The sequence below is a fragment of the Canis lupus genome, chromosome 38 (genome assembly GCF_003254725.2).
Source record: "Canis lupus dingo isolate Sandy chromosome 38, ASM325472v2, whole genome shotgun sequence".
NCBI lineage: Eukaryota > Metazoa > Chordata > Mammalia > Carnivora > Canidae > Canis > Canis lupus.
Window position 1 is genome coordinate 3,783,430 of NC_064280.1, and position 25,977 is coordinate 3,809,406.

The window sequence follows — 25,977 nt, forward strand, 5'->3', positions numbered from 1 at the left end:
TCAAACTTATCTGATGCCTCTATCCTGGAGCTTTCAGTAGATACTATGTGACTTTAAGTATATTTCTTAACTTCATAGAAATTCAGTTTCCCTCATCTTTAAAATGCATGTAGAAAATAATTATCCTTCTTGCAGCGTTAATGTCAGGACCTGAAATTAGGCAGATGAAGAATCTGTCACAGCATCCTGAATGTTCTGAATATTGACTCTCAACTTACATAAGAGCCTCTTATTTCAGAAGGAGAACAAATGTGCCCTCTGAAGTTATTGTAATGTGAAAGTTCATTTAGAATATAGCTAACTAGTTATTGAGCTATATGAAGCGGTACATAGCATAGCACATGTTTAAAATATGACAGACATGTAAGTAATTTTTTTCTCCAGAGAATGAAAAAAGAAATTACAAGTAGAAAATTAATTCAGAGGGATGAGATTTATAGCCAGTGAACAAAGTGAAATCATACTTTTTTATTCCATGCATGGCAAAAGCTAGTTACATTTTCAACAGGAGAGGATCCTGGGTCTTTTTGATTAAACATACCATTTTAATTTTTAACTTATCATGAGTTTGTTTCTATTATGGTAAAGTTTCAATCGATTTGACTTTTATTATATATTCTATGAATGAGTAATTTTAATTTCAAGATAATGGTAGATAAATAATAATAAATTCTCATCTTACTGAAAGATCCAAAGGTGCTAATCTTTTAAAACTAACTGACCAGAATAACTAAGAGCAGATACATGTGTGGTGGCATTATCATTATTTCACTAAGTACATAACAATATTTTTAGGAAAAAACAATTCTATGGAACTTTTTAATGGATTGGTCCTTAAGCTGCTGGTCAATGCATGCTAAATGAGGCTAGTCTTATGTAATAAAGCACAAAAGTGAAGATGCTGGTAGATCCCCATGATGTACACAATGTTATTTATATAGAGAAATGACCAAAATTATTCAGATTTTGTAGTATCATTTTATAAGTGCAGTCAGTTACCACTCTCAAGAGTGACCTCAAGGTCACTTTCTCACATTCCTTGAAGATTTTGGTTCCTGATTCACTGTGACTCTTGACAACCCTGTTTTTACAATCATTCTTGATAATTTCAACAATTCTACATAGACAGTCCTTTCAATATCTTACCTTAGCCACCTGTGCTCATGATCTTAGCCTTTACCTTGAAGTACCAATAATTTTACCCTCCATCTTCTCACTTTCATTCAGGTCTCTGAGTACTACTAATTTTCTACCTCATTTCTTCTAATACCCCCAATTCTCAGCAATCTTGTCTTCACTGGAACTTACTATCTATTCATTCTACTACTTTTTCACTTGTCTTAGTTACTTGAGAGCTTTTCTTCCCTCTTACCAGATTAAATTCCAAGGTCAATCATTATAATCACTCCTGTGCTGAAACCTTAAGCAGATAATTACTGATTATTTACTATGAACTAATACCGATCTCAACTCTCTTTCCCATTCTCCCTTCCTCCCTCTCAGTGTTCTTTCAGGTTCGCTGCCCACTACCTAGTATGAAATTCCTTAGAGACAAGTGACAGATCCCAGGGATAGAATCCAGTTATCCTCATAAGTGAGCAATACGCAACCAGAAATCTAGTCACAGTGACTAGATACCAGGCTATTTATGTTTAAGGTGTAAGGCTCCATCTCTAAGGGAACATTGAATATACAAGAATGAATAGTGTTAAAAATGATTAAGGAAGACCATTTAGGTGATACGATTAAACTTTATTTAACACTTCATGAAGCAGGCAGTCTCTATTCCTAAGGGCCCAGGGAGGGTGGAAGGCAGGAAACTCTTACAGGAAAAAGAAAAAGGAAGAAGAAAAAGAAAAACAGAAAATGAAGAAGGAATAAAGAAATAAGTATAGATCCCAGGGTTGCCTTGGTATTTGGGGATTGGGTGACTGGGTATACTGTGTTTCTGGTCAAGTGGCGTATTTATGGGAATCAAATGACAAAACTAAAACAATTTAGTAACGAGTTTCATATCCTTTATTCAAGGCAAAATAGCCTGTGGATTGGAGAAGTTCCGTGCCTCACAGGCAGAGAAACACTTTTCCAGAGAGATTTTGGGCAAGAGTGAGATTTATAGAATGTTAGAAAAGGTAAATGGAAACAGGGAATGATTGGCTAGGAGGCCAGGCATTTCCTGGTCAGTCTAGTAGGTCCTGTTTTTCCCATAAGCTGAACTAGCTAAAGCTGATTTGGATGATAGAGATTGGTGTATATTAGAATTCCTTAATTGGTATTTACTGTAAATACATGTGACTTAAGTTTAGATTTGTGATGTGGACTGGTCCACTGAGTCAGCCTCCGTTTTGAGGTCCTGAAATGCAAATTAATTTTATCACAGAGACACAAAAGTTATCTAAGTTTTAATTTGCTCACATGGCAATCCAGTGGGAAAGCTCTGTCTAGGGCCTAGAAATTTATTTCAGTAATATTATCTCTAAAATATCTCAGCCAATCCTTGTATCTTCATAAACATCATTAATTTCCTCAAACGAGAACCAAATTATAATCTTCTTGGCATCTGTATGTATTAAGGAAATTAAGATTACCTTATGGTGTTGCTCTGTATGGGGAGATGCTACATTTTATTTTAGCATTTGGAAATGACTGTGTAGCTATTTGGGCCCATGCCATTTTAACTTGATTACTTTGACATTCCATTTTGATGTGGGGGCATTTTGACTTTTACATTTTCAGCTCTTAAAAGGACTAAGGAATATGTTAGAAAAATCTTCAATCTGTCTTGTATTAGAGCCCAGAAGACAAGAATGAGATGGAATTCAAATATGAAATGAAAGTAACAGTGCTCTAGTTCACAAGTTACTGATGTAACTGATATGACCTGTTTTGCCATTCTGGAATGAGGTTAAATTTATTATTATTGATACCCTCAAATTAATCACTGGAACTCCTACCCACCCAGCTTACTAGGACATAAAGTTTAACTTGACAACTATTCTCTCCAGATTGTCCTTTCAAAGTTAGTCTCAAAAGACCAAAAGCAAAATAGGAGAGTCTCATTAATTTGCCAGCAGTATATTTGGGGGTGAGAGTGGAGTGTAGGAAGAGTTAGAGGAGATATGGGGGCATGGAGAGAATTCCTTTTCATCTGGAACTGCATTTATAACTTAGTATATGTGCTGCCAAAGCGAGCACATGCATTTATAACTTAAACATAATTTTGTGATTGAAAACTGGACTGCACATTTCAATGTGTCTTTATCCAGCGTGACAATTGTGGATTTGCTGGTTAAGCCCCTGCATGTTTCTTCCAGAGAACCCATTCGGGGTTTTCCACATCCAGAGTCTAGAGCTTGGCATACATATATTTGATGGGCACTCCTGAAGTTTGTGCAGTTCTCCAAATTGAAAGAAAAGCAGGTCCAGGTCCTTACTTTAAAATTTAAGTTTCTCTTGCTAAAGTTTTATCTAAGAAGCACTTGGTATATTTGAAAATATTGCCTGTTTTTACCTTTTTATGAACAAGGGTTAATATCCAAACTAAATTTAAACAAGCAAGCCAAAATATGCCTTGAGTCAAAATGAACCACTTCAGAATGACTATGTCAGACTGACTATCAAAATGCTGTACTTTGGGATTGTTTGGCCTGTCAATGGCATTTATCATTATTCTCATTTAAGTAGAGAGGGAAAAAAGCAACATTGAAAGCAACTTACTGGCTCAGCCTATCCTGTATTGGAATAAAAAGGGCTGATTCAAGCTAATGGCCTAACTCTGTATGAGGAGAAGAAAAAGTGAGAAAACTTTTTCTAGAAATTGAAAAGCAAAGGTTTTTCTAGAGAGCGCACAGGATAATTAAACATTAGTTTAATAGAGAATGGATACAAACGTAAATATTTTGTTAATGTTTAAAGATAAACTAAGACATATTAAAAATGGTAAGAGTTTATCTGAACAAAAATCAGTTTAGACACACTCGGAAGACAGGAGGGAGGGACTTCCAGAGAAGAGGTGGGAGCAAAGCAAGGAAATTATTTGATATGCAACAGCTTAAGCAGTTGTATTATTTGAGAAAGCCTAGTTGACTGTGATTGGTTGTCCTTTGGTTTTGATTTTTTAGCTTTGAGGCATTTATAGGCTGAGAGGTTGGTTGCTTAAGTAGTCTGCAAAAATATTACAACCTTTTCAGTCTAATGGTCACCTTATTTAATTAATTTAACATTGATTTTCTCTGCAATGTAAAAGTCTAGGAGTGACTTAGTTCAGAAGTCCCTTGGGCTGATTTTGTTTTAATATGAAGATATTTTTGTTTTTGCTTTTTTTCCCTAAAATTTAGCTGATCAAACTGGTAAGATAACCAGTGCTCTGTCAATGGAAACATTCAGTCAAGTCATGGATCTGTGATCTGTTTGGAACGGAGAAATTTCTGCATTAACCCGGTGTAGGTCAGGAGGACCTCTACAAACACCTGCAGTTGTGATTTATTCACGTGGTATTATTGAGCATCTAGTAAGTTTGGGGACCATACAGGATGCTATGGCTGCAGTGGTGCCTAAGGCAGACATAGTGATCAGTAGTGATTAAGGCATCCTCGCCTTGGGTTGCTGCTGATAGTCTAAGCTGGGAAAGTATTAAAGGAGTCATTTAAAAATTTAACTGGAGAATGATAAGTGTGGCAACTACTGAAAAAAGTATAATGTTATATAGGTCCAGGCAACAAGAATATATGATTTAGTTCAGTGGATCAAGGAACACCTCCCTGAGAAATTGATAATCTTTTAGTTAAAGATTAGACTAAGCCAGCAAAGAAAGGAGTAGAGCGTTCCACATGGGGGCAGCATAGCCAAAGGCTCTGAGGTATTGGCTTAGTAGAGCCTGGTAACAAGTTGATTTTCGTTACAAGAATAACAGGGAGGAAACCACCATTTTAAAGTTTTAAAATACTATTTTAGCTACAATGTGAAGAGTGGGGGAGAGCTGCTCAGAAGACTTGCATCCCCAGGACACTAAAAGCATAAATGACAAGCTAAGAAATGAAAATAAGCAAAAGAAATGGTCTTTAGCTTAGCACAAGTAGTCATACATAGTCTTACTGAGGAAATAACATACACATACATACACATGGGAAATAATTGAAAACACTGATAATGAATACATATAAATATGAGAATGATTCCTTTATATAGTACAAAAATATTTTTTATTATTTTGATTGGTTTGCATGGATAATTTTAAATACAGGAGATATCTGACATTTATTATAGTTTCATTTATTACTAACTCAGACCTAAGATGTTTAAAAAGTATTTGTAAATAATTAAGATATATTCATATTTATTTTAGTCCTGATAGTTAATTGTAGTCTAAAAGTAGTGTACATGTATCTAAGTGTGTGTACCTATATATAGTTAGGTATATTATATATAGTGTGTACTTATATATAAGTGTATGCTCCCCTGTTACGCAGAAACATCTTTCCCAGACACCAGAACAGATCAAAATTTATAGTGTAGCACACTAGCTCAGTATTTTTATTAAAATATTCTAAACATTTTCCAGATTTGTATGATCTTATATTTGTTTTGCTTGAATATATAATTACAGCTAGTCTCAAAGTTCTCCCAGTGCTCTAGGAAATAAAGTGGTGTGTTTTTCATCTTTGTGTTGGTTAGCATAGCTGGGCATGTCTGTCAAAACTACTTTTTGAATATATTAATTCAGGCAGAGAACTCTTCCATAGAGATTTTGCACATCTCCATAATGATACTTCTATCACTCAATCAGAACATAAATTGTAGAGAAGTTTTAAATAGAAAAAAACATATTATTTTTCAACTGTATAATATTGCTTTATTATGATCCTAATACTAGAGAAGATAGACTTTTTATGTCATTTTATTTCTAAAGTATCTTATATTCAAAATGTGTCTTAGGTCATGTTAATGCCCAGATATAGATTTACAGATTAATATTTTGAGGATACATAATTAAATCTATTTCAGAACCAAATTTATAAATGAATGTAATTAATACTTTGTAGATCTAAAAGGCAATGCAATAAAACATTTCATTATTTAAATATTATTCAATTATAGATTTTCACTAGGTGGCAGACTTAGATAATACATTCACTTCCTCAGTTTAAAATAACAATAGAGAGGTTCTTTTATACAGAACAGAAATGGTACATCGTATACATTTTTTTTTTTTGGTTCTAATTTTCACTCTAAGACACTTAAGTACAATGATCAGGTCACTCAGTCATATTACCACTCACTCTTACTCAGACCTCAAATATATAGCTATATATATATATATCTATTTGATATAATGTGGAAAAGTATTATATCACCCAAGTAATCATAGATGTATCCAAAGTTAAAGTAAAAATATCTATGGAAGAAAAAGCTATATTTCTCAGAGAAAATGAAGATTTCCTAAAAGATGAAATATATTTTCATTGGTTTGCAAGTACGTTTTTCTCACAAATTACTTTTCTGGCCTTATATCTCAACACTATCCTAGATGCTTCTCCTAAGCTATCCATTCACTGGTGTCATAATCCTATGTGATCTGTGAAGTCTCAGTTAGCCATATTTATCACCCCTGGAAAAAGATGTACAGCCTTATAATTTATAAATTTTTATAGTTTCCCCTAGGTAGTAGGGTCTGATTTAAAGGCAAAAATTTCACTTTATACTTCTTTTTATGTCCTGGAGACCAGAGCTGTCTAATAACAAACACCTGAAAATTATTTGTTAACTTAGATATCAAATATTGCCCTAAGTAAATAAAAATAACAATAATGTAGTTATGATCTGACAACTACTATTGTGTGTGTGTGTGTGTGTGTGTGTGTGTGTGTGTCTGTGTTGGGAGAAGGAAGTGAATAGGAAGAAAGCTAACGCAAAGCTATGGGACACGTGAAAACTTTCAGGATCCTTTTAGAATAACACTATCAACTGAACCTTGGCTTCAATTCATTTTAATGAAATGTTATTTCAGCTAAAATATTTCTCTTTCAGAAGTTCATTGTAGCAAGATTTGACATTTAAAACTGGATATGATAAGAATAGGGAATCTTAGAAGATCAAAGAACTCATATTATGGACAATAAGCTCATCACATGAAATCTTTGTCAATCAGCATATTCATCTTATAAATTTTTATTTTAACATCTACAATGTCACCTTCTAACTTCTTAAATCAGCTTCATGAGTTTCTCTTCTATGCAATTTTATAGTTGTAGAGAGAAATATCTAATAAAAGACAAATTACTAAATTTATTTTTTTTATAGTGCTAAAATGTTGTTTAAAGTATTCTTTGGAAAATAGTGTTTCATTTTTCTTGCACTGTGCAGTTTATGTGGCAATGCCTACTGCTGTAATTGCGTGTAGTTTTATGCCCAAGGCTAGGAATCACTCACCCATAAATATGTTGTTATAAAAAAATACCATATTGGATTGTTAGTGTAATGCAAATGTTTTTTTGGTGTTGTTGTTGTTGTTGTTTTTTTTTAATGTAGGTTGTTTTCCAGTCTCAGTATTATCACAGAACTTACTCACCCAGCCAACATGAGATTCATGCAATTCAGAGCCAAAGACTGTTACTCTCTTGCTCTTTCAAAACTGGAAAAGGTAAGACTTCATATTAAGGAAGTTGTATCCAACTATTTTTCTTGAAAGAGTAACTCTGAAATTCCTATAAATAGGAAGAAATGCCATGAGGTAGTAAAAATAAAAATGCTGTTTTGAATTCTTATTTTGGAGCTAAAATCTTAGTTTACAATTTTTTTTAATGTGAATTGAAGGATTTGAACCATTTGTATCACAAGTGAACATAATGAAGATATCTTGTTCTCTCATTTATTATACATTGAAAGCATGATCTATGAAAGAGTTAAATGCAACAAGAATGTATATACTCACTTATAATGTCAGTTATATTGATAACATCATGAGTGCTATGTCAAGAAATCTGTGTTTATAGAGGGCTTTGCAGTTTAAAATAATCCTTAAGGCCCTAGAAAAGTTGTAGGCTTTGTTGAAAGTTAGCTTCCCAAATGTCACCAACATAATCTGAGACAAAGCTGAGTTTATTTCTTACTTAGATAAGGGAGACTGTCACCTCAGGAGAGCTTTGGCAATGCTTCAGAGCTGAGAAAGCAAAGTTAAGGTTTCTTGGTTCTAGGAAATCTTATTTAATGAGGGCCTTTGGAATGGGGATTTGATTAGGATTGGGAAAGGATCAGGGTAACGTGAAAGGACAAAGTAGGATTGCAAAGTCATGTTATATGGACAGAAAGGTGTGATTTCCACTCTCAATGTCTAGACTGAGCATGGTGGTAAATGGTTTTGGTATCCAGCATTTACTTGATACTAGTATATTAGAAGAATTTCATGTAAGAGAAGACAGTATGATTCAATCTTTTACATGTGAAAATGTGTTAACTCTATGCCATCTTCATTGTTTATGACAGTATAAGAGGTACAGATAAGAATGCCTTACATTTGTTGTTGTTGCTGTTTGGTTAGTTCATTTTTTATTTCATTTTGATTACCTATTATGCCACTGTCTGAATTCCTAGGAGACATATTGCTGAGTAAGGCCATTACTGCTCTCTGGTTTGTTGATTACCATTATTAGGGCTGGTCACATATGTTATGTTCGTGGAGACTTCCCACTGTTTCTCTGTAGTCATAGTTAAGTTGCTGTTAGGCACTGCCTTCAGGAGAGGAAACAGTTTAATTCAGGTGAAATAATAGCTTTTCCAAGATTATATAGCTATCAGGTTAGTGCAGTAAGAGAATCTTAAAGACATTGGGGCACCTGGGTGGCTCAGTAGTTGAGCATCTGCCTTTGGCTCAGGTCGTGATCCTGAGGTCCTGGGATCAAGTCTCACATTGGGCTCCCTTTGGGGAACCTGCTTCTTCCTCTGCCTATATCTCTGCCTCTCTCTGTGTGTCTCTCATGAATAAATAAAATCTTAAAGACATTAATGTTCAGAACAGGAAATTTCCACAATGCCACACTGCTTAAACAAAATGGAAAGGGTGGCAAGCATGGCTAAATTGTCTCAGCACCCACAAGCAAACCGAGTTATCAGAAATCCAGCTGGAATCAGCACTGGCATGGTGTCTGATGGTTTCCTTTGTGATGAAGTGAGGGAGAATTACCTAGTGATGAATACAAACTCTGATGTCAGATTGGTCCATTTCTCTACTGTTTTTTTGGGAATGGAACCTGGCTAAATTATTTACACATTGATAGCTTTGGGATTCTTCTCTAGAAATAGTGGTAATAGCTAAATAATAGATAGGGTCATTGCAAAGATTGCACCACATGATCTCTCCAAAACATTTAGCCCAGTTTTGGTATATAATCAGTATTCCAATAAATGGTCCTATACACATAATTATAAATTATTGTGGATGTGACTAATAAATATTCTGTTTTGTGTATTCAGTTTTATGCCAAGTGAGTGGATGTTTCAAGGTCATAATTGTAGAAAATATTTTCAGTAGTGTTGAGTATATATGTCTATATGATTGTGTCTTCTACCAACCTAGAAATCCTCTTCACACAAGTAGTAAAGTTTTACTTGAATAAACTTTAAACCATACTGTGATATATATCTCAGGCAATCCGCTAAAGAGATTGCGAATACAAAGGTATCTCATTCTTTTATATAGCTAGGAAAATACAATCATTTGCATACATGTTAATTGTCTTAATATAAAGGAAAAATAAAACTTCTTGTATATTTGCAACAAGCAAGAAGTTACAACTTCCAGCCAGATTCCTAGGGTAATCTTCCGAAGAGACAGACAGGATGCTTAATGTTCACACTTCAGAAAGATAGTTCCAAGACTTCTAAGAAAGACTTCACTGAGATACAAAACTGGCTGGAGATTATTCAGATTTTCAAAAGGTTTGCATCCCTCTGAAAGAGACAGTGAAAAGGATTTATAATTGCAAGTTTTCTAAAAGAAATGCTCTTGGAAAAAAGCGGAAAGGGGGCAGTTTCCTTCTCTTTTGGCATCAGGGAAATTCATTTATTTTTTAGATTTGTATTTACCCTTACATATACTAGATATTTCCCAAAAAGGGTAAAGGAATTCAGTATATTCTTGAATTATTAAGGAGTAGAGGGGCTCAGGGAATTGGAATTGAAACCAGTTGGTTTGGAGGTTATAAAGCCATAGAAGATTTGTTTCAATTCCGTTACTACCATTATATCCATTGAAACAGGGATTTTTGTTACATAGAAACTTTTTAGACTAGTGCTGTTATAGCTTAAATTGTGTTCCTGCCCCTCAAAAAAAGGATGTGTTGGAGTCCTAGCCTCCAGTGTCTCTGAATGTGATCTTATTTGAAGATAGAGTTTTTATACAGGTAATTGGATTAAAGAAGCCATTGAGGTGGGCCCTAATCCAGTACAGCTGGCATCCTTATAAAAAAGGGTAAATTTGGACACAGAGACAGACACACATAAAGGGAAGAGAATGCGAAGAAAAACAGGGAGAAGACAGCCATCCAAAAGCCAAGGAGAGCAGCCTAGAACAAATCCTTAGCTTACTGCCCTCAGAAGCAATCAGTGTTACTGACACCTTGATTTCAGACTTACAGCCTCCAGAACTCTGGCGCAATAAACTTCTGCTGTTTAAGGTACCAATTTGTAGCTTTGTGATGGCAGCCCTAGTAAACTAACGCATGTGCCATCAATGGTATAGTAACTGTTCATTTCCAATCAGTGCTTTTTATCTGATATAAATACAGCTAACTTATCATTTAAAATAATTATCTTTTGGGGACCTGGGAGGCTCAGTTGATTAAGCATCTAAGCCTTTGCCTCAGGTCATGATCCCAGAGTCCTGCAAGGAGGATGATCCCTCCTCTGCGGGGAGCCTGCTTCTACCTCTCCTTCTGCTGCTCTCCTTGCTTGTGCTCTCTCGCTCTCTCTCAAATAAATACATAAAACCTTTAAAAAGAAAATAAGTAATTATCTTTCTGTATTTGTATTCTGGATACAAGGAGATATTTTTAGGATTGGGAAATTGATCTTTATTTCCAGTATCTGAATAACACATTCTAAAGTTATTGGCTGAGGATAGGTAGATTTTTAATCTTTTGAACATATTTATGAATATTCTTTTATTCTATCTATAATTAGATGCACTTTCATTTTTACAGATAAAGCCATCACCTTTAGAAACATAATCAAGGTTTTAAATTAGAAACAACAGCTTGGCTGCTTAACATACTTTTTTGACACTAAGTGGTTTTCATTTAAATTTAAGAAGTGCTAGAATTTGTTAGAATAAGTGTGGAGATTAGATTGCATTGACCCTGGCTGCTTTACTTGTGTGATGATTTCATTTGGGTGATTTCCTGATAGACCTTGAACTCTAATAGAACACCGGTTGCCACTGATAATCTGTAAGGATTCTTGGTAGAGGCCACTCAAGAATATCCAGAATAATCATTTCCATTAGGAAAAGGAGAAAACTGAGAGCACAGAAGGTTCACTGGTCTGTGACCATGATGTGAAACAATGAAAGATAGTTGAGGACCCCCGTCTGTTCTTGTGAAAAGGAAATTCCGTGATTATTCCTTGATTATTTTTTTAGATTTGCTCTCTCTCGAGGAATTCCCTTGTCTGTTGTTTTATGGGACCCTTTCACCTCAAGCTTCTACCTGAGCTATTTTTATCCATGTCACTTCAAGAGTACATACTTCTTACAGCCTGTATGAATTTTTATCCTCTTATTGCTTATGCAAGTTTGAAAAAAATCTAAAGATTTTTAAAGCATTTTCCCTAAAGATTTAAAGTCTAAAGATTTCTCAGAAGACTCTGCTTCTTTCAAAAAGCTTATAAATTTCTGGTATACTTACAATCATAAATTTTTATGGCCAGACAATCTCCAAAGTTCTTCTTAAATATAATTTTTAAGGTGTTTTTTTTTTTTTCCCTCTCAGACCATGTGTCTCTCTGTCTCTTTGGAAGCTACCTTGAGATTATTGAGACAATAGTGTTGGGCTGGACTTTGTTGTTCAATGCCTTGTTTCAGTTTTCTCCCCTGTTGACATTTTGAAGAGCACAATTTTTAAAATATTAGAGCCTCCTAATCTCTGAGCTCCTTTTGTGTTTTTAGTTTCTACTTGAATCTAAGTCTTGCTTGAGCTACTGTCTGTCTTGCAATGTCCATCTAAAGGCAGCAAATAACAGTACATACACACCAATATTAAGCAGATGGAAGCTTTAATGGATCAGGTCTGAGAGTGGCACATAGACTTGCACTCATGTGCCATTGGCTAGAACTCAATCATAGGGCCACATCTAACTTCAAGGAGGCCTAGGAAATGTAGTCCAGTCATACACTTACAAAGAATAGGGCAAAGGATTTTGATGGACAATCAACATTCTCTGTCACTTGCAATATACCACAAATTCATGAAATTTGACAAAGCATTTTCTGAACATCTGAGCTTTACCTTGCATTTTCCCTTTCATCTGATCTTTCTTTTGTTGTTTTCCACTTTTGTTTCTGAGTTATTTTGTTTTATATTATCCTTTTTGTCTTGGAGAGTTCCATTACCACCAGTGTTTTCCCAATAGTATTTCTCATGTTTACTCATTGGTCATTGGATCATTGACACTTCCTCTAACAAAACAAGTGTAGCAGGCATCAGAAACACAGTACAGGAGCTAAGTAGACATGGAAAATGTGACAGGTAATAAAGAAACAGAGAAGAAGAGGACATCACGAGGAAAAAGAGAAATTTTTACCTCATTTCCCTATAAAGACTTATTTCATCTCTCTTGTTTTGATGCATTTTATTTAAAAAAAAAACCTTTTATTCATGCTTATGGCACAATTTGTTTTAAGACTGCTTTCTTTAAAATTGCTTTTGAACTATCACCATTCCCCAATAATGATCATAATCACACTTGAGCAAACATATGGTAATTACACACTGATGTAAGAAGCAAAGTAATGAAAATGTGAGATGAATAGTGTGATATAATAAAAAATATATATTTGGTCTTTGTCCCTGATTCCTGATACAGAGCTTCAAAAACCCTTAGAATTTCTGAGTAATTTCACATCTTTGAACCATACCTGATTTTATGCTAAGGAGGCAACTCATGGAGGAGCCTCTAGATAGCTTCAGGATGAGAGCCAGAAAAAGTAACCACATGATTAGAATATTGAAACTTTGAAAGTCTTCATCACCTTTCAAACCTCCGGGGATAGCAGAGGAGCTGGACTTTGAGTTTAATCACATGGCCAGTGATTTAATTAATCGTGCTACATAATGAAACTGATAAAAACCCTGGAAGACAAGTTCTCTGGTAGGTGAACATAATGAGATACTGAGAAAGTGGTGCGCCCTGACTTCATGGTCACAGAAGCTCCTGTGCTCAGGATCCTTTAAGACCTGCCTTATGTACCTTATTATCTACCATTTATTTTCATTCTTTATAATAAAATGATAATCGTTAAGTATAGCATTTTCATAAGTTCTGTGAACATTCTAGGTAACTATCAAAATAATTGAACGGTTGTGGGGAAGCCCTAAATTTATAGCAAGCCGGACAGAAGTACAGTTGTCTTGCAGACATCTGGGATTTGCGGCTGGTGTCTGAAGTGGGAATAGTCTAGTGGGAATGAGCCCCTTAACCTGTGGGGTCGGAGCCAACTCTGGGTAGCGTCATAATTGAATTGAATTGTAGGACATCTAGTTGGTGTCAAAGAATTGGTGTCAGAATGCAGAGACATGGCTGTAAATCATATCACATTGTAGTCCATGATACAGCAAAATAATAAAAATTGGAGATTGCTTCTGGGAGAAATAAACTGAGACTATCAGATTTATTTTTTATTATATTCACTGTGTAAGCAAGTGGCAAATTTTACATATTCTCAATTTAAATTCAAGCCAATAAATATTTACTGAGCACCTGTTATGAGCCAAATATCTTGCTCAGTGCTAGAGGTTCCCAACAGAATAAACACATGGAATTTATAATTTGATGGGAGGCCATAAGAACAAACAAAAACACATGCCCTTGCTTTTTTTCCTGTCCAAACAAGTTGGACTACTTTTTATTCATGATCAAAGTATTAGAATGCTGAATGGAAGTTTGGTGCTATATGCCTACACTGACTTTGATTCATTAGAAATTTTTTTTATCCTGTTTTTAAGAAAATATTTACCTTTTCCCATGGCTGTCCAGAAAGAATTTGAAGAGAATATTGATATGAGTTTCTATTCTTTTTAAATGTAGAAAAGCATTACCTGATCCATTCTACAAGAGTGATAAAATGTTATCTAGGTTGATAATTATTTTTACTGCAAAATTATCTATTAAGAATGTGCATAGTATTATGATTTCATACAATATATCTAAACTTAACGTAGGCTGCATGTTTGTGTCTCTCCCCAAAATTCGTATGTTGAAACCTAACCCCTGATATTAGGTATTAGGAAGTTGGGCCTTTGGAAGGTGAGTAGGTTATGAAGGTGGAGCCCTCATGAGTGGGATAAGGGCTTTTATCAAAGAGACCCAGAGAACTTCTCCACCATGTGAAGACACAGAGAAGATGAGTGTTTATGAACCAGAAAGTGGGTTTTCACCAAATGTCAAATCTTCTGGCATCTTTAGCTTGGACTTCTCAGCTTATGGTATTGTGAGAAATAAATTTCTGTTGGCTATAAGCCACTCATCTGTAGTGTTTTGTAATGGCAGCCCAAACAGACTAAGACAAAAATCTTGACATTCAGCCAATAAAATTGCACAGCGCACAGTCTAAGAATAACATTAATAAAGACTGTGATGTAAATTGGCTCTGCCAGTAACAGTGCCACGAGACAGCTGTGTACATGCATATTGTGAATATGAAAACATATATCAAACTCTTAAAACTATCTGAAGTGAAATATCAAATTCAAAAAGTAAAAAAAAAACAAAAGTAATGGATGTATATGACTGACAAATTAGAATAATTCAATTATTAAAATTTTATAATTTTACAGAGTTAAGTATTTTATGAAAATAATACAGTGATTAACTTTATTGTTTTCAAGGAAGGCAGCAAGTACATCTTTTAATTAAATTGGATAGATGTGGATGTAGATATATATGTGAGAGAGAGAGACTTTGTGGAAGGTTTCATTTCTCGGTGAGTTAAAGAAAATGCTTGTGAGTCACAAAAAATGCCATCTAGGATGATGAAAGTAACTTTTGAGTACATATTATATTTGAAGTATTAAAGCAAATATCACACTAGACAAGCACTTTAAACCAACATTATATTTTGTTTTACTGCTTCTTGCTCTACATTAATAAGTGTTTCTATCATCATTTGGTTGTTTTACTTTATTTGGCTGTAAGGCACAACTCATTTTTGAATCCAGAGTCAGAGAAGACAATACACTTAATCAGCCCTTCATTTCAAGGCACAAACTAAAATAGGGACCCTTGACAGGCATTGAACACAGGAAGCCGTCTGCAGTTATCCTTACGGAACAAATATATATACACAAAGGGAATAAGATTGGTATCCTGAAGGCTAAAAAGAAATAGGTGCTTCTGGGCAATTTTTTATTTATTTTATTTTAGAAAGAACACTTAATATGAGATTCGTTTTCTTAATAATTTTTTAAAAAATATTTTATTTATTTATTCATGAGAGACACAGAGAGAGAGAGGCAGAGACACAGGCAGAAGGAGAAGCAGGTTCTGTGCAGGGAGTCCGACGTGGGACTCGATCCTGGGTCTCCAGGATCACTCCCTGGACTGAAGGCAGCGCTAAACTGCTCAGCCACCTGGGCTGCCCATCTTCTTAATAAATTTTTAAGTGTGCAATATATGATTGTTGACTACAGGTACGATGTTGTACAGCAGATCTCGAGAGCTTATTCATTTTGCTTTATTGCAACTTTGTGCCTGTAGATCAGCAGCTCTCCATTTTCCCATTCCCCAGCCCCTGGTAACCACCATTTTACACTTTGAAATGCATTTGACTGATTTGGATACTTCATATGAGTAAACATCATGTAGTGAATGTCCTTCTCTGATTAGCTTATTTCATTTGGCCTAGTGTTCTTTATTATTATTATTATTATTAAAGATTTTATTTATTTTAGAGAGAGAGAGACAGAGATAGCAATAGAGAGAGGACCAGCTAGGAGAGCAGAAGCAGGCTCCCCACTGAACAGGGAGCCTGATGTGGGGCTCAATCCCAGGACTCTGGGATCATGACCTGAGCCGAAGGCAGACACTTAACCAACTGAGCCACCCAGGCATCCCTAGCCTAGTGTTCTTAAGGTCCATCATGTTATCACATATTGCAGACTTTCCTTCTTTTTAAGGCTGAGTACTATTACACTGCATGTATATACTGCATTTTCTTTATCCATTCAATTGTTCATGGACATTTAGGTTGTTTCCACATCTTGGCTCTTGTGAATGGTGCTGCAATGAACATAGGAAAGCTGATATCTCTTCATGGTCCTGATTTCAATTCTTTTGTATAAAAACCCATACATATCATTACTGGATCATACATAGTTCTATTTTTAATTTTTTGAGGAACTCCCATACTGGTTTGTTTTTGTTTTGTTTTGTTTTTGCAGTGCACATGTTTATATTCCTATCAACAGTTTACAAGGATTCCAATTTCTCTAAATCCTCACTAGCTTTTTCCTTTTTTTTTTAAATAATAGCCATACTATTAGGTGTAAGATATCTCATTGTGCTTTTGAATCCCCCTAATAATTAGTGATGTGCATTTTTTCCATATACCTCTTGAATTTGAATGTCTTCTTTGGAGAAATGTCTGTTTAAGTCTTTACCCACTTGTAATTGGGTTATTTGATTTTTTTTTTTTTTTTTTTTTTACTTTTGGGTTGTAAGATTTCCTTATATATTTTGGAGATTAACCTGTTATCAGATATATGGTTTTAAAATATTTTTTCTGATTCTGAAGTTTGTCTTTTATTCCATTGATTGTTTCCTTTGCTGTACAGAACTTTTTAAAATTTATATAGTGCCACCTATCTATTTTTATTTTTGTGCTTTTGGAATCATATCCACAAAATCATTGCCAAAACCAATATCATGAAGCTTTCACCTATGTTTTGTTTGAAAATTTTAGTTTCTTGTCTTGCATTTAAGTCTTTAGACCATTTTGAGTTGATTTTTGTGTATTCTATAAAATTAGGCCCCAATTTCATTCTTCTGCTTGTTTTCTCAAAACAATGTGTTGAAAGACTATCCTTTCTTTATTACACATATATCTGGGCTCTCTGTTGTATTCCATTTGTCTGTATGTCTGTCTTTATGCCAGTAGCATACTGTTTTGATAAATGTGTCTTTGTAATATATTTTAAAATCAGGAAGTATACTTCCTGCTTTACTCTTCTTTCTCAAGATTGCTTTGGGTACTCCAGAGTATTGTGGTTCTAGATGAATTTTAGATTTTTTTTTTCTATTTCTGTAAAAAATGTCCTTGGGATTTTGACAAGATTGCATTGAATCTGTAGATCATTATGAGTAGTGTGGGCATTTTCACAATATTAGGTCTTCCAACCCAAACATAGAGTATTTTTCCACTTGTCTATGTCTTTAATTTCTTACTTCTATGTTTTGTAATTTTCAATATATAAGTCTTTGAACTCTTAAGTTTATTCTTTTTATTTTATTCTTTTTTTTAGTGCTTTGGTAAACAGAATACACTTAATTCTTTTCCAGATAGTTTGTTATTAACATAAAAAATGCAACTTACTGAATATTTTTATTAGTTCTAATAGTTTTTTAATGGAGTCTTTAGGGTATTAGATATTGTGATAGTTTTACTTCTTTTTTGATTTGGATGCCTCATATTTCTTTATTCCTGCCTAATTTCTCTGGCTGGGACTTTCAGCACTATCTTTAATATATGTGACAACAGTGTGTATCGTTGCCTTGTTTCTGATCTTAACGGGGAAACTTTCAGTTTTTCACTGTGAAGTGTGATGTTAGCTGTGGGTTTGTCATAAATAGCCTTTATTAAGTTGAGGTATATTTCTTCTATATTGGGAATTTTTAATCATGAAAAGGTGTTGACTTCTGTCAAAGGCTTTTTGTGCATCTATTGATATGATCATATTATTTGTATTATTTATTCTGTGAATGTGGTGTATTACATTAATTTATTTGGATAGGTGGAAGTAGCCTTGCCTCCCAGAGATAAATCTCAGTTGATCGTGGTGTGTGCTCTTTTTAATATGGTGTTAGATTAGATTTGCTAGTATTAAGTGGAGGATTTTTGTATCCATATTCATCAGGAATATTGGCTTATAGCGTTCTTTCCTTGTGATGTCTTTGTCTGTGCTGGCCTCATAAAATGAATGGGGAAGTGTTTCCTCCTTTTGATGTTTTGGGAGAGTTTGAGAAAGATTGGCATTAATTCTTTAAGTGTTTAAGTTGAAAAACCCTTAGCTAGACTAAGAAAAAAAAGACAACTCAAAATAAAATAAAAAATTAGATTACAACTGATGCTACAGAGATGAAAAAGGATTGTAGGAGCTCCTATGAACAATTGTACACAAAGAAACTAGATGATCTGGAAGAAGTGGATAAATTTTTAGAAACATACAGCCTTCCTAAACTAAATAATGAAAAAAATAAAAGAATCTGCACAAACCTATAACTAGTAATGGAGATTGGATTAGTTATCAAAATCTCCCAACTGGGGCAGCCTGGGTGGCTCAGTGGTCTAGCGCTGACTTCAGGTCAGGATGTGATCCTGGAGACCTGGGATCGAGTCCCATGTCAGGCTCCCTGCATGGAGCCTGCTTCTCCTCTGTCTGTGTCTCTGCCTCTCTCTCTGTGTCTTTTATGAATAAATAAATAAAATCTTTACAAAAAGCCTCTCAACAAAGAAAAGCTGTCTTTAGAGAATTCCACCAAACATTTAAAGAACTAATGCCAGTTCCTCAAACGATTCCAAAAAATTAGACAAATCATAACTTATACTTTTTAGAAAGGCTACATGTTTGCACAATACCAAATTATACAAAAGCTCAAGTCATAGCTCAATTAGAAAAAAAGTGTCATTTCAAAGCACTGTACCAGATTTATTTTATTGATAAAGTGAACACTTATTTGTGAGTTAGTTCATCTTAAATATCTTTTTATATGGCAGAAACTATAGAGAAGTTTCTTGAAAGTGTCTATCCTTAATGCTTTAATGCTGTCATTATACATAGACTGAGCTGACTAAACAGACTCAAAAGATATTCCAGATAATTAGCTTACTCTTTATTGTGCACAAATTACTTCACCAGATGTAGAACTATTATTTTATTTTGTAGTTCAAATTCCTCCTTTAAATCCTTTCAGGTAATGCAATAGCAATCTAGAATTAATAGTCCCAATATGCTTGTTCCCATTTGTAATATATTTATTCTCATAAAATCTATCAAATTAACTGAATACAGACATTTCAATATTACTTGTTGCTGTGTTTTTTTTTTTTTCAAAAATATTTACTTTCTGGTAACTTTTTTTTTGTTTTTGTTTTTGTTTTTGTTTTGTTTTGTTTTGTTTTTACTTTCTGGTAACATTTGACCACTCTTTCATTTTTCTTTTTTTTTTTTTTTTGTTCTATATATAACCATTATATTTTATTAATTTGCTTATATAACTTTCTTAAATTGTATTCTTAGAGCTTCGAGAATTATAATGATACAACTAATGTTATTCTTAATATGTTTAACAGATAATGGTATATTCATAAATGATTATAATCTTTACTTGAAAATGGTGTTGGTCTCTGGAGCCCCGTTTTTGAATGTTATTGCATGGGAGACAATTGTAACAAAAATTCATTGTGTATTTGTGTAATTATAACTTACTTAAGCAGTTTTTAGAAAAGATTTTATCTATTTATTTATTTATTTATTTGTTTATTTATTTATTCTTAATATGTTTAACAGATAATGGTATATTCATAAATGATTATAATCTTTACTTGAAAATGGTGTTGGTCTCTGGAGCCCTGTTTTTGAATGTTACTGCATGGGAGACAATTGTAACAAAAATTCATTGTGTATTTGTGTAATTATAACTTACTTAAGCAGTTTTTAGAAAAGATTTTATCTATTTATTTATTTATTTATTTATTTACTGAGCATGAGCTGGGGGACAGGCAGAGGAAGAGGGAGAGAAAATCTCAAGCATACTCCAGGCTGAGTACAGAGCCCAGCGTGGGGCTCTATCTCTCCCTGAGATCATGACTTGAGTTAAAATCAAGAGTTGGATGCTTAACTGACTGAGCCACCCCCCCCTTCCCAGTCACCTCCTTAATCAACTTTTTAGGGACACTACCCATGGAACAATCCTTTGGAAGTAGTCTGAAAACCAAAGAATAGCCTAGAATTAACAATGTCATTTTTTTGACTCCTGTTAGATTTTCAAAATCATGATATAATTTTCATCAACAGTGCTTCATGTCATAAAACTTCCACAAGAAATGTATACACCCTTTATCTTCCTAGGACTCAAGTATTTAGATACTAGTCTTAAATTCATAGACTTCCTTACTTTAAACTAGTCTCTTGAGTTATGCTTTTATTCTTAATGGAGGTAAAGCAAACTCTTTTTTCAAGTATCCCTCAAAACATCACATCTGAAAACCTAGTCAAACAGAATGTATTTTCTCCTTTATTACGTCAAAGTTATTTTTTAACCTTTTCAGTTCCAAAATCTCCCCCAATAGGGAATGCCAACTGCTTCTGCAGACAGTTTAGTTGATTCTAATTCTTTATCTCTTTTTAGTGGGGTACCAGCATTTGACAAGCTATTGTGTTTTTTAGGCCTTCCTTCATCATGGGAACTAATTGTTGACTAACTAATTGTTAGCCTGTTGTAGTAATTTTAAAAATTATAGTTGAGTTTTATGAGTTGTAACTTTTGAACATCATTAAATGGTACTTACCTTTATTTTTGAAAACTAAATACAAATAGTTTTATAAAAGCACAGGAAGGAATAGTGGTTGCTTTCTCCAAATTGAAACTAATAAAACTATAAATATTTTAAATCTCTTATTCTATAAAAAGTATAAATAATAATATCATGCATGTAGAATGCATGATTGCTTCCTATTTGGCAAACTTGTCTTTTCAAGCTCAACTATGATATCACTTCATCTGTGACACCATCTGCATCCTCCTTAGGCTTCCTTAATACTTGGATCTATATAGGCTCACATCACATGACTTTGTAGGTGTTTGATTTGAAGTCTGTCTTTTAAATAAAACTATAGATACATGCAAAACTGGAATCTTTTGTTAATTACCTCTGCATCTTAACAGTCTAGTTCAGTGCAGGGTACATAACAGTTAATAGATAAGTGTTTCTTGATTACACAGCTTCATTTTTTCTGAAGCCATGGGACTATTCTGAAGCCAAAGCTTTCTTCTATTTTTTTTCTAATTTAACACACATTTCAAATGTTTACTATGTTATTTCTGATACAAGTTCCTGTTTAAACAAGATGTGAGTTAACAGATCCTTTGACTCATTTCCAACTAAGTATCTTATCTTCCAAAATGGAAATCAAAAGCCTGACCACGCAGTTAGGTGAGACAGATAAATAAAGTGAATCCAGATGTATGAAAGAATGAATCTCATAGGAAGCAGATGCTTTCAATTCTGGCCAGTTGTTTACATGAGGTATGATAATGAGATTTTCCAAATTTAAAAGAAATCAGAAATTTAGACTTTTATGTAAAATGTTGGAACTTATTAGACCTCAGTAAATATATGTGGACCAAATGAAATTCCTCTATAGTTATGGTTTGGACTATCCACTGCTAATGTATAAAACTTTTGGCTTATATGATGCTTTTGATATTCAGACAGGTAGATAAATGATATTGTCACAAAATCACACTGGAATGGATGGTAAGACTAAGTATTAGTCCTCTCTAATTTTTTTCCATGTATAAAAATGACACTGATAAAGCACAGATTAAGAAATTAATCTAACTTCATCATCTAGACGTAAAGAAAGAAATTGTGAAATGTGTTCTCATGAGGATGGAATGAGTTAACTTGAGCTCTTACTTTTTTTGTGTGTAACTTTAAAACTAGTAGATCTCAAAAATAGTGTTGTAAGATCTTTGGTGTTTTTTCTCTACTTTGGTGTTTTTTCTCTACTGTAAGTAAATCACAAATGCAGAATTATTCACACGAGGAGAAGGGCAGCATCCCTGGGTATAAAAGGGTTTTCTGAGGGTGTGAAGCATAATAGACATTTAGAGAGCAAGGAGGACTTGCAGAATTGATGTTAAGAACAGTGAATTCTCTAACTCTAAGATGGGAAGGTTATCCATGGTGACGTGGAACCTGAATCTGGGGAAAGAATTTTAGGATTTCACCAGACAGCCACTTTGACTCAACAATAGTCTATGCTGGGAAGAACTGAGAAGCATCTGCAAACGCCCTACATGTGCTGTTCAAACTAAGCTTTCTTTACACCTAGGCTCCAAAATTGGAGAATATATATGATATAATGGAAACAGACACAAATTGGGGCACCACTTGGTTATTTTTCCTTTTATCCTTTCCCTACAGTCTCAAGTGAGGATATTCTTATAGTCTAGATATCTTCTCAACCAGATGGATGTGGTGGATGTGGTGCAGGAACTCCTCTTGCTACTTGGAAGGGCTAATTCTGTGTCCCAACCTCACCTGTTTGTCCAGGGAATGCTCAGGGGTCAGGTCACCCTCATGCCTTCACAACAAGCAACAGCAGTAGCCCTCTTTCGTTCCTTGAATCATACTCTCTGGCACATAGTTTGAAAATCGGGGTATGGGAGGCTTTCCTTCCCTTGAGGAGCCTCCAAATTTGCTACATTAAAAACAAGAGCTTCCTTCCATTGCCTCAAGGAGCAAGGGCTAATTTTTCTTTATTTGCTTAGCAGCATCTATCTCTCCAAGTAAAGTTGGCAACAAATAAAACCAACATTTTTGAGATTATCATTTGCTAAGTACAAGATTAACTTGGCTTCTTAAGAAACTCCTTATAATCTTACACAACATTTGCTCTCCTGTCTTCATTATTAAGGGAAGATGATAGCAACATAATTTTTCCCAGAAAACTCCCATACGCTGTAATACACACACATGCACCGTTTCTTTTCTTTGTCTTTTCTCTTTTCTCTTCTTGGCATTTAGAGTTTAGTTGCAGTTGCAGTTTGGTGGAGCTGGCACAGCTTAAAAGGCATTTAGACATGAGAACTCAGATGACAGAAATTGGAAACCACTGGATGTGGTGGCTTCGACCTGCCTATTTTTGTGTCCTTACATATGAGAATATTCAAAAGCAAAACTTCCAGGTCTTATGTGGCCTTAGGGTTTTTTTAAACATCTTATTAAATGCTTTTATTGTGTTTGTTCCTTTTATTATATTACCTCAAGTCCTTTGCAGAAATATTTATGGGGAGTAAAATAAATACTCTTAACTATGGAGAACAACAACAACAAAAAAACTATGGAAAACAAACTGCCAGTTCCCAGAGGGGAGGCAGGCGGGGGCTGGTTAAGTAGGTGATGGGGATGAAGGGGGGCACATGTTGTAACAAGCAGAGGGTGTTGTGTGGAAGTGCTAAATCACTATACTGTACACCTGACACTAATATCTTACTGTATGGTAACTAACTGGAATTTAAATTAAAGTTTAAAAAAAAGAGGAAATACATGTTTAGTATATGAGAAGGTTAACTTTCCTTAATTATTGGGTATTTTCATTGATTCAGAAAACTTGGTTATAAAAATTAAAGGGACATATTAAAAATACAGCTAAATACACTTACTACAATATGTGAAGTAACGCACATTGATAGCTAACACCTGTATAATGAATATATCTTCTTCACATATGTCAGGAAAACTTAAGCAGAAAAGCGTAAAATATAGAATCCTCACACATTTTTTATTTCAAACTTCTGAACAGAAAGAACGAGAGAAAGGTTCTAACTTGGCCTTTATGTTTCGGCTGCCTTTTGCCGCTGGGAGGGTGTTTAGCATCAGTATGTTGGACACTCTTCTCTATCAGGTATGTTTCTTTTTTTTTTTTTTTTCTCTAAAATGTTTATTCTAATTTCATTTAGATTTTATTAAACGAGTAATCCGTCTAGTGTTTTTCATGGAGCTGTTCACGTAAAATGGACCCTGGAAGTAATTCCGTGTTTTATTTTGTCTTTTTAATGACAAATATGCCTATAAAGTGTCATGTAAGAAAAATATTACTTTTCAGAATAATCTATGAAGTAATTTTTAGTCATTCTTTAGCATCAGTGTCCTACGTATTTTGTGACATTTTAATACATTTTGCTTATAACCAGACTGAAAAAAAGAAGGTAAGAACAAAATGACTATGTTAAAACAAAGACAACTTTCTTCATAATGCACATTTAAAAAAATAAGATGCCAAATTGATGTCAGTAAACTGATAAACCAAAGACATTTTAAATATCCACTAATTACTGCCTACTTTAGAAAAAATATAAAAACGATTTTGCAACAACTAAGAACTATTTAGTTTGCTCCCGAATGCCAAACAACATTGTCATTTGATCATAGCTAAGAAATTTATAGAGATGTTGTTTTGCACCAATATATATATATATTTTTAACTGTACCAGAAAGGTGAACAGCAGTGACATTTCATATTCTCTGATTCAAGTAATCAGAGAATTTATAAATATTTCTATTAGGAGAAAACAGATATTCATGGAGCTTTAAATTATTTTGTAACTTTAATCTCAAATTAAGCATTCAAACATTTCATTGGGCTCTTTTCCTTTTGATTATGTATTTTATATAGCCTCTTCTGCAATGCTTGACTGAATAAACTAATCAGAAGATAGTTAAAGCTTTTCTACTGGACTTTTGGGCTAATTATGCCCATGAATATGCCTCTCGCAATGTCACAAACCATCTGCTTATGCCAGATGAGTTCAGGAACAAACATGGCAAAGGAGAATAAACACTCCTGTTCACCCTAAAGTTACCAGACACATTATCTGGGCACTCCAAGAGCGGGACTCCCACCCCACACACCATTACTGCACACATACTTCTGAATTGTAGGGAAGGGGATTTGAGGGGAGGAATGGTTTGAAGAGCAGTGCTGAAACTGAAGATTATATGTCAATAGCAATCAAATGCTTGATGCCATTCTGCACCGTGGTTTTCAGATTTTTTAGCCCTTGTATCTTATGTTTAAATAAAATCTCATGAGAAGGTCTAATAGACAAAATAGAAAGGAAATTGTTCTGTAGAAGTGGAAAGCAGTAGTTATTTCCTTCTCTTCATTTTTACCTTATGCTTTTTTTTTTGTAAATCATGTACAGGAAGTTAGGTGTTTTCTGAAGCTACTGCAGAAAGGGTGAAGCAGAATAATAATTTTCAAAGTAGTAACTGCCTATTTAGCTTTGCCTGACATCAGACTAGATATGTTATGGTTCATTTTTCAGATAGATAAAGGTTACTCATTTATGGGTTAAAAAACGATATTAGCAATTAGGTATATAATTCCTCAGATTGTATAATAAGTATATTACCAGACTAAAAAAAAAAAAGGTAAGAACAAAATGACTATGTTAAAACAAAGACAACTTTCTTCATAATGCACATTAAAAAAAATAAGACACCAAATTGATGTCAGTGAACTGATAAACCAAGGACATTTTAAATATCCACTAATTACTGCCTACTTAGAAAAAATATAAAAAAGATTTTGCAACAATTAAGAACCATTTAGTTTGCTCCTGGTATACTTAAGCCAAGTTTAAGTATATTCTTAAAATATACTAAAGGTCATCTAATTTTTTTGGTTAGTGATTTGAATCTATCTTCTTGAGGATAAATGTCTATATTATATATTTAAGAACTATTATTAGTGATTACAATGG

At 34.1% G+C, this 25,977-nt stretch overlaps 1 protein-coding gene across 9 annotated transcripts in view; it reads left to right on the plus strand.

The window, feature by feature from the left end:
• KCNT2 (potassium sodium-activated channel subfamily T member 2) overlaps positions 1-25,977 on the plus strand; it is a 375,554-nt gene that overhangs the window by 291,454 nt on the left and 58,123 nt on the right. For all 9 annotated transcript variants that reach the window (XM_049106879.1, XM_049106880.1, XM_025421037.3 and 6 more), the window contains 2 exons: positions 7,528-7,639; positions 24,015-24,116. In XM_049106879.1, coding sequence (XP_048962836.1) covers positions 7,528-7,639; positions 24,015-24,116 — 214 coding nt within the window. The remainder of the gene's footprint in view (positions 1-7,527; positions 7,640-24,014; positions 24,117-25,977) is intronic.